This window comes from Tachysurus vachellii, chromosome 15, assembly GCF_030014155.1.
Source record: "Tachysurus vachellii isolate PV-2020 chromosome 15, HZAU_Pvac_v1, whole genome shotgun sequence".
NCBI lineage: Eukaryota > Metazoa > Chordata > Actinopteri > Siluriformes > Bagridae > Tachysurus > Tachysurus vachellii.
The window spans coordinates 8,229,863-8,240,015 of NC_083474.1; the positions used below are offsets into that span (position 1 = coordinate 8,229,863).

Sequence of the window (10,153 nt, forward strand, 5' to 3'; positions counted from 1 at the left end):
AACATTCCATTAATTTCTAATGTCCCACATTAAGCTTAATCTGTATCTATATGGTTTTATGCATTATGATTAGATTATTGCATGAATGAACAGTTGTTGTTATTAAACTGGCCAGTGAGTATCAAACATAAACAAATATCTCACTGCAACTGTTATTCAGTTTATATCCTCATTTTTCATGCAGAGAGCATTTCTTTCTAGCCATCGGTCAGTGCAAGAGGTGCTTTCAAACGAGTCCTGACGGCAACACAAGATTTGTGTTTGTTTTCGTGGCATGGTTTGATACGGCTTTTGCCATCTACTAGCATTGTTTTCCTGACCTGGGGGTTAGAGCTGCTGTTTTCCCTGTGTGCAGGAGGCAGAAAGTAATCGGATGTGCCGGAGGCTACAACTGAAAGATATCATTCCTACCGAGATGCAAAGACTCACCAAGTACCCGTTGCTGCTGGAGAACATCGCCAAGTACACTGGTACCGAAGCATTAAACACATCATATTGTAGCAAGCACACCAACACTCATTCTTACTTAAAAGATACATGTATTTAGAATCTGCATACACAACTGTAAAGCTACGTTCACACATAGTGATATTATTAATGCAACTCACCAGTCGCTGTATTATTAAATCACCAGTAAGCTTTTTTATTTATTTATTTATTTATTTATTTTTTACTACTGGTTGCTATAGTAACCAGTTCAAGTTGATCAGTGTTTTGGATTTCGAAATCATGATTCTTGTTGCTTAAATGAAATATCCTGGAGAGAGATCTGGTATTTGTATATAAATTCATCAGCGATTATCTGCATCATATCTTACAAGAAGAAAGAGAAGCAGTACCACGGGTCACGTCACGTCACTCTACCGTCTTCACTCCCATTGGAAATCACTGTAGCATTTGCATCATATTTGATATTTGCATAAATAAACTTTTCTTTTTTTTTTTTAACGAAACTTTGTCACATCACTGGACATTCCAGCATCTAGTCACTATTGGCCTTGTCGCTCATGTCACTGAAAATAGTCTGCTCTTATTGAAAATGTATGCGTGTCAGGGACAGGTGCCTAAAATGGAACAAAAAAACAGACCCAAATGCAGGGATAGAAGACAGACAGGGGTTATTAATAAAACAACAAATCAACAGACAACAGAAAATAAAAAAAACATAAAACACAGAACACCGGGTAACAAATAATGCACAACAACAAGGACTCTGCAAAAAACACACACAAGAGAACAGGTTTAAATAGGGGAGGTAATTAGTGAAACATAAGGATCACTAACCAGAGGCAGGAATGGGATAAGGATCGGGCAGGGCAAACACACATGAAAACACTAAACATAAACAACAGCACATGGCACAAGGCATAAAACCAAGGGGCGTTCTGGCAGGGAAATGTTCAAGCCATCATGACAATGAGCTTATATTGCTTTGTGGCTGTAAGTCGATGCGTGTGTAAACATAGCATTATTCTCTTTCCTATATATTTTGTTTCTCTTCTCACTTACACATGTAAGCAATTAACACACACACACACAAATCCAAACTAACTCATTTTAATGCAACTTCATGCCCCTCTGTTTAGTGCTATATCTCAGTGTATGGCGTGATGCATTTAGAACAGTGTGAGCGATGGCTCTGTCCTTCTTCTGGCCTCCTCCTCTGTTCTGACCGCCAGCAGTGGGAAGGGCTGCCAGAGGACTTACCCACCCCAGCCACACTCAGCCATTTCCAGCCCAGCTCTCAGTAATGAGGCTTATTCAGTGTGGGCACTGGCTGTTATCCAGACAATTCTGAATCACAAATGGGCTGTTTTTTTGATTATTAATTCATAATTTGTCTGCTCTGGAGCCTTTAAACTGGCCCAGTCGTTTTCCTGAAAATGCCACAACAAGCTAAATGTAAAATGTGCAAATAAGAGATACTAATACTGCCTCATTTGTCTAAGCCTGAGAGTGAGTTCTGTTCAAGCAATCTGTTCATGTGCTAGGGAAAACTGAGACACCTGGCAATCCCAGGTAGTTCTTAAAAAAACATTTTCTCCTATGTGTCCATCTATCCCTCTGTCTCCAGGTGATCCGGGGGAGAAAGAGAAGGTGAGGAAAGCAGCTGATTGTTGCCGAAAGATCCTGAACCACGTTAATCAAGCAGTGAAGGAGTCAGAAAATAAACAGGTAATCACTTTGACCTGATTGAGCTGCCATTTTAACTTTCTTCACCAAGCCTCTGCAACCACATCACTAAGAAAACCCTGAAGTGTTTCTCAGATAGAAGACAATGTCTTTCCATTTGGGCTTCTGCTCTTACTTCAACAATCACTTTTTTCATTTTTCTGACTGCTCCCAATACACAAAGAAAGTTATCTGAGCTATTGCAGTCCCCTCTGTAGTACACTACACTTCTTACACATATAAATCCTATTATATTCACTGTTCTATATTCAATGTTTCACGTTGGCCTGGTCTTTCATTTTTCATTTCCATGTTAATTATCCCATCAATGGTTTTGTATGTAAGCATGTTGGATTTATGATGTTTCAATGGTAAATTGTTTTTTTTGTGCTATAAATTATTCAGCATCTGGAGGACTACCAGAGACGCCTGGACCTCTCATCTCTGAAGCAGAGTGAGAATCAGCTCATTTCCGAGTTTAAGGTCTGCCATATTATTCAGCCAAGTTTGGTTAATAAACATTTATTAAACATAAAAAAATCTTTGCCACCGAAAGGTTTCAGCTGCAAATGATCTAAAATAGAAATTTCAGCTTTGGAACAAAATCAAAAGAAAATATTAAGTACAAATCGTTTTTAATGATAAAGATAATTAGACGGTGATTAAAAAGTGCTGATGGTTTCCTGTGCTGTCCGTCACAGATCAGTACAAAACGTATTCTAAACAGCTGATCAACAGTGAAAAATCATGTGAAAGTACTTATTATTCCACTTCAGGGTTGGCAAGTCTATTAGTCATGTCAACAACACATTGACACACTGGAATGAAGGCTTGCTAATATACACATATGTTATGCATAATTTAATCTTTTTTTTTTCAGAATCTAGAGCTTACCAAGAGGAAGTTAATCCATGAAGGTCCACTGACCTGGAAACTGAATAAAGACAAGACTGTTGGTAAGACACAGTTACAGTCTTTTTTTAATGTTGTTTAATACTATACATGTATAGTAGAATTAAGATATATGTACTCTTTGATCACTTAGTAAGGGGCTTATATGCATATATATATATATATATATATATATATATATATATATATATATATATATATATATATATATATATATATATATATATATTTTTTTTTTATTATATATATATATTTTTTATATATGCATTTTTTTTTACACAGAGTTATACACACTGCTTCTTGAGGACATCCTGGTGCTGTTGCAGAAACAAGACGAGAGACTTGTTCTAAAATGCCACATTAAGAACCGTGCAGGTTCGGTCGACACACAGCACACCTTCAGCCCTGTCATCAAGCTCAACACTGTACTGGTGCGCTCAGTGGCCACAGGTAAGCTCTTTTAATCACACACGTATACAGGCACAAAGTGTGGAATGGTGTCAGTTAACACTGTTTTTCCATAAACAGACAACAGGTCCTTCTTTGTGCTCTCCATGTCGGATAACGGAGCTCAGATCTATGAACTGATGGCCCAGACAGTGTCTGAACAGAGAATGTAAGTGCTGACTGCAAGTTGCTCATTTCAGATTTCTTCTCTCTTTTTTTTTTTTTTCTCCACTTTTCATTTTCTGCCTCATTTTGTGCCCGTTTTATTTTCTCCAGCAGTACCTCAAACTTTCATTCTCTCATTTATTCTTTCTCCCTTAGATGGCAGAGGCATATCATTCAGCGAGCAGAGGCAATGAAATCCAGGCCACACAGCGTCATTCCTTTGCCTCAGTCTTCGTAAGTGTACTTCCTTTCTCCTCTACACTCCATTCGCTGCAAGCTCCTAAACCCAAGTAAACAGTGACTCAGATGTTTCACATTTAACCTGTATTTCTTAGAGGAGAGAGAAATGGAGTTGGAGGTGGTAAACTTGCAAAAGCTTCAGAGAGTGAGTGTGTGAGCAGTGTTCAGGCCTCAGGTAACTACAGCTTCTTGTGTCTTTGTAATGATGTCGGTGATCCCAGCTCCTGTTATCTCCAGTCACTGTGTGTGCCTGGACATTGTGTTTTCAGGTAAAGCCTGTGATGCCGTATCTGATCGTGCCTCAAACAATGAGGAGCAGGAGCAAACTCGAGCACATGGCCAAGATGAAAGCTGTTATCCCGAAGCCGAGCTGCTGGATGGCTGTGAGACAGACGCCCCATCCTCTTCCTGCAGAGCCGATGAAGCTCTAAAAACCTGTGAGTAACATGCACTCCTAGTTTTACAGATACACTTGACCAACCCCAAATGCTCCTGCAGAACGTTTAGCAAGCCTGTCACTCAAAATGCTTTACCAGCCCTGCCTGCTTCTTCAGACGGTTTTGACACCTCTGTCTAATTCCTTCAATAAGTTTGACTAACCCAACCCAACCCCCTCCTATAGAAAGGTGACCAAACCCACCTACTCCCACAGAATATTTAACCAACCCCTCTCACACAAACTTTGACCAATATCATTCTCATGATTCCTTAGAAGCTATGACCCATACATGAATTTATGAAGCTATGATACATACATTTTTACCAGTCTCCTCGCTTCTTCATAAATTTTGCCCCATCACTCCTAGAAAACGTTTGACCAGTCCCCTTTCTCCTAGAGAAAGTTTGACCAGTCCCCTCAGTCCTAGAGAAAGTTTGACCAGTCCCCACACTCCTAGAGAAAGTTTGACCAGTCCCCACACTCCTAGAGAAAGTTTGACCAGTCCCCTTTCAACTAGAGAAAGTTTGACCAGTCCCCTCTCTCCTAGAGAAAGTTTGACCAGTCCCCTCTCTCCTAGAGAAAGTTTGACCAGTCCCCTCTCTCCTAGAGAAAGTTTGACCAGTCCCCTCACTCCTAGAGAAAGTTTGACCAGTCCCCTTTCTCCTAGAGAAAGTTTGACCAGTCCCCTTTCTCCTAGAGAAAGTTTGACCAGTCCCCTTTCAACTAGAGAAAGTTTGACCAGTCCCCTTTCTCCTAGAGAAAGTTTGACCAGTCCCCTCACTCCTAGAGAAAGTTTAACCAGTCCCCTCTCTCCTAGAGAAAGTTTGACCAGTCCCCTCTCTCCTAGAGAAAGTTTGACCAGTCCCCTTTCTCCTAGAGAAAGTTTGACCAGTCCCCTTTCTCCTAGAGAAAGTTTGACCAGTCCCCTTTCAACTAGAGAAAGTTTGACCAGTCCCCTCTCTCCTAGAGAAAGTTTGACCAGTCCCCTCACTCCTAGAGAAAGTTTAACCAGTCCCCACACTCCTAGAGAAAGTTTGACCAGTCCCCTCTCTCCTAGAGAAAGTTTAACCAGTCCCCTCTCTCCTAGAGAAAGTTTGACCAGTCCCCTCACTCCTAGATAAAGTATGACCAGTCCTACACCATGCCCAGAGAGAGTTTAACCAGTCCCATCCACTTACACATGCACCCCCAGATGTTTTGACCAGTTCCTTTGACCCTTTGACACCAACTCCCAAAAAATTACTGATCAGTCCCTCTCACTCACCGAGAAAGTTTCCAATCCTGCCTGCTCCGGCGGAAAGTTGGACTAATCTAGCTCTGAGTTTTTATGTCCTGGAAAAACAAAACAAATAATAATTTAAACCACATCATCTCTGACCAAGATAAAGCTCTTATTACAGTTAAATGAATTAATTTCATGAACATGGCTTTTTTTCCCTGCAGGCATATCTGACCAAAGAAAATGTTAGAAATGTTGTCATATCATGTCGGTTACACTAGCTACAACAAAATGCTCTTAAAATTTTGGGATTAGAGTGTTTGAACATGGACACGTGATTTTCAGCAAATTAGCGTGATTAAGTAGTGTGTGTCTGTCTGTGTGCACGTGATACACATTTCTCTGTTTTCTCAGTGGCAGCTCTAAAGCAGGTACTGGTAACTCAGCTGATGGCCCAGAACGACGATGAACGAATGGGTCGGCGAATCCTCAGGACAACATCTTTGCGCACATCATGCAGGACTCAGGACGCTTCCTCAGGAGACACGGGTTTTTATGAAGGCACTGAGGACTATGGTGAGTGATTGAGTTTAGAAATTGTATTTGTAATTGGATAAAAAAAAAAGAACTGTAGGACTGAGGATGTTTAGATGTTAAAAAAAAAAAAAGGATATGAATAATAAAATTGTTTAAAATTTAAAAGTAAAATTTGTAATTGTTTGATTAAAAAGTTTTCTATTCTCTAAAATTGAGGTCTATTCAAGTGTGCCAGAAATATGGGCATGTCTACAAAGGGTTCTAGGCATTTCAAATGTACACTGGCATCTGACATCACATGCAATGGATGTCCAGTTGTGGTTGCCTTGACTAATAGGCGTGTGTGTATGTGTGTGTATGTGTGTGTGTGTGTGTGTGTGTGTGTGTTTCTGTAAATAAAGCAGGATACCTGGTGCTGCAGGGCTCTGGTGGCTCTGAGAGCAGCACCGATGATGGAGTTCAGTACCGGAGGAAAGAGTTGGGTCTTTCCCGTGGCTGCACCGCTGACTCGGGTATCAGCCTCAGGTTTTCATCATCCTCAGCAGAGAGCGTATGCGGCATCAGCAGACAGGTTCTCACATACCTGCGCTCTCTACAAACCAACCTCAATCACCTCAAGGTCTGTTCACACACATACACATGCCTGTATCTCTCTCTCTTGAAGACATGGCAGAGGAAAATACCAATTATGATGGGTGTTGTTTAGAGTGTTAACTATGATCAATGTGTTTTCAGGAGTTAGAAAGCAGATATTATCTGTTACGCCAAAAACAAGAATCAGCAGACACAGGGGGAAACAAAGGTAAAGTATTTTTATAATTATAATAATAGCAATGATAAGTTGTTATATTTTATGTAGTGCAATAATTTTATTTACATTGTACAAACACAATCCTTAATCCTTGAGCCACTACAGGTTTTTTTTTTAATCATTTTTTTTAATCAATTTTGTCGAATATTACTGCATTAACTAGATTTGTAAAGTTCGTTGCGACAAACTTTGATGTTGGCTTTGACGAGGCAAGTATTCACAAAGGCCGGTGCTTTTTGGAGGCGAGTGGACATAAGGGTCAATGTTACTTTTGGAGGCAAGTGGACAGAAAGATAGGGTGCCAAAACATTTGGAGGCAAGTGGAGACGAGCATGTGACATCATTCGAATACTCCTGAGGAAGTTCCCCTCATTGGGCTGAGTGTTTTGATGTCACATGCCCATGTTGTGCAAAATTTTTTATTTTCGCGTGACATCACATGACGTCATCAGAATACACGTGAGGAAGTTCCCCTCATTGTGCTGAGTGTTTTGATATGTCACATGTCCATGTTGTAAAAAGTTTTTTGATTTTGCATATTTTGGGGGCGGGGCTGCGGCACAACCGAAAGGCCAATTTAAAACTTTGTTCAGAGTATCACCCTAAAGGAGCTGGCCGAGTTTGGTGTAGTTAGTTCGAAAGCTTGCCGAGTTATAAACCTCCAAAGTTTATAATGGGAGTCAATGGGAAAAAAGGCCAATTTGAGACCCGGGACCGGAAGTACCAGTACTCGGATCGCTTAGAAAAGTAATAGCAACAAATTTCAGACTAGGGTCTACAACATATCCGAATATGGTGCATGTGGCTCGAAAGCCCTAGGCCGCATTAAATTTTATAAATTTTTGTCTAAGCTTAAATAGGAAAACAGAATGTTGGCTTCTACAAGCCAACATAATTACCGATAACAAGTATGTTCTTGTCAATACTGGAAAGACATTTATAGTTTCAAACAGCGTCAGGATGAAAAACATTTTCAGAATTGGTGAAAGAAGATTTAGAGAGATGCACGAACCAGGAAGAGAACCATGGGTTTCCTCTGCGTTGAATGAAATAATCAGTGTTCATCAATCCACAATAAGACAAACTGTCTACAAATACAGGACCTTCAGTCATGTTGGTACTGGGAATGATCACAGCAAATGCACAACCAGCTATGTTAATGTCTTCGAATGGAACTGAAGGGTAACAGAAGACCCCAAGAAGTTTCTAGAACCTAATGTGGGCTCTGGGTCCACTGTGAAAAACTAATGGTGATAGGTGATAGAATATTGTTAACATAAAGCTACCATGAGGACTACTACTTTCCAAAAGCAAGCATTTCTGCACATCGCAGCTTTGCAAAGGCACCCAGTACTTGCAATCCTTGACAGAAAAATGTTCAAAATCTATTTAGCTGTGTGTCACTGGTAGGTTAATAGAAGATAATTGATGCAGCGTGACAGAAATTACAAAAGTAAATGAACAAGCTGTTTGAATAGTAGAAAATTTTGGTTTCTGAATACCCAAGAACGAGTCAGAGTCAGGACCTTCATTTTGATGGCATAAGCTCCTGAAGGCTGTTAACGAAATAAATGATGAACTGAAAGATTTTTAGAAGGATTTCTTGCTCTCTCTCCTTTGTGCATGTCTCAGCAGCAGCTGCTTGAAACATTTGGTGGAGGTTACTGCTGACAAAGGAGGCCACCAGTTATTAGAGACGAGGGTTCATTTCCTTTTTCCTGCATGGGCTGTGAATTATTAATCAATCTGTTCAATAAAGGCAGGAAGAGTACAAATGTTTGTGGGTTAATAATTTAGGCTGTGAGTTTTTTTTTTCTTCTAGTATTGTAAGTTGGAGGAAGAATAAATACAGGACATTCCAGAGGAATTGTAAATAAATGTTTATGATTTATCCCTACTTCTCTTCATTTAGATAAGAAATAAACTTTGTGGAGTTTTCTTGGCTCAAATTAACCCGAGGACACTACAGACTTCACTAGACTCCGCACCTCTTCTCGTCTTGCACAGAAAACGAGTGATGAAGAGCAAAACAGCAGCATTTCGACAAAGTGTCTACCCTCCATTAAAGTAAGTTAGGGAAGATGGACGGTCCTGTCTACACCTAGCTTGTTCCTGCAGCACCTCCTCAGTCCAGCCAGAATGGATTGTCCAGTCCTGTCCATCACCCTTAAACCAATACGAATGATGAACAAATGTGTGCTTACAAATATAAAAATGATGTAAATATATATAAAACATTCAACATTTTCAAGTAATGATGTAACATTTTAATCCTAGATATATTTATTTTATTTCCATACCAAGTCGTTTGCAAGGATTTTTTTTGCTTCAGGATGTGACTTGCATTCAAGTGTCAGTGTGTGCTGTTGCTATGTATATCAGAAGACCCTCTCTGAGAGGCCTCTACTCACATCTTTTGTATAAAAGTGCACTAGATTGCCTCCTCTTCTGCTTCAAGAGGTTAAAGAGCTCTAGCTGAGACGAGGAGAGCCTGAAACCAGAACAGTCCAAATAACTGCCTGCAAATGCAGAATATATAACCAGTGAGGTGAATAGTGATGCAATATGGAAATAAACACGCAGTGACTAAGCTCTTTGTGTGGTTTTTTTATTCAGCTGTTTGCCATAATGTTGCAAGAGCAGCGTTTATGTGGCATGTTTTGTCGGATTGAGTAGGATATTGCTCCTGTTGTCATTAAAATCACAAAAGCCATGACTTTTAAATGTCAAGCACAGAGAAATATATTGCTTGCTGTTCCCGAATCAATCCTGGAATCAGTGTCCGCTGTGTAAGGAATAAAACACGCTAGGGTGTGCTGTTAGTGAAAGATAATACATGCTGGGGGAATGTGATGAAGGCTGAATTCCAGAAGATTCTCTTACCACTCAGAATTTGATTATTTTCTAATAACCGCACATCCTGAAGTGTCTCATTCAACAGCAGTTTTCCAACAATACCAATTTATTGTTTATTAAAGAACAACGTATTGTTCTTTTAAATATTTATAGTTGCGTTTTATTGTTGTGGAACTTCTGTGAGACAAGTATTTTCCTGATATCACTTACGTTATAGCTGCTAAAAACAACCTTTCCTTCACCATCTTTTCTCTCTGATTCAGCTGATATAAAAATGAAGAGAAAATTGAAAGACTCTCTCATCCTGGAAAGCTTGGAAAATATGATAGTTATAACATTAATGTAACTAAACAAA

The 10,153-nt window shown here is 39.8% G+C and overlaps 1 protein-coding gene across 3 annotated transcripts in view; it reads left to right on the forward strand.

Annotated features, from left to right (window-relative positions):
- arhgef12a (Rho guanine nucleotide exchange factor (GEF) 12a) overlaps positions 1-9,532 on the forward strand; it is a 56,439-nt gene extending 46,907 nt beyond the window's left edge. The window contains exons 27-39 of one of the 3 annotated variants that reach the window (XM_060887852.1): positions 356-470; positions 2,075-2,175; positions 2,578-2,655; positions 3,053-3,128; positions 3,367-3,534; positions 3,613-3,700; positions 3,853-3,930; positions 4,032-4,111; positions 4,206-4,373; positions 6,009-6,170; positions 6,536-6,750; positions 6,867-6,933; positions 8,855-9,532. In XM_060887852.1, coding sequence (XP_060743835.1) covers positions 356-470; positions 2,075-2,175; positions 2,578-2,655; positions 3,053-3,128; positions 3,367-3,534; positions 3,613-3,700; positions 3,853-3,930; positions 4,032-4,111; positions 4,206-4,373; positions 6,009-6,170; positions 6,536-6,750; positions 6,867-6,933; positions 8,855-8,865 — 1,407 coding nt within the window. In that variant the 3' untranslated portion in view covers positions 8,866-9,532. Of the gene's footprint in view, positions 1-355; positions 471-2,074; positions 2,176-2,577; positions 2,656-3,052; positions 3,129-3,366; positions 3,535-3,612; positions 3,701-3,852; positions 3,931-4,031; positions 4,112-4,205; positions 4,374-6,008; positions 6,171-6,532; positions 6,751-6,866; positions 6,934-8,854 lie in introns of all 3 variants that reach the window. The other 2 variants (XM_060887850.1, XM_060887851.1) reach the window with 2 other exon arrangements.
- The last annotated feature ends 621 nt before the right edge of the window (positions 9,533-10,153 follow it).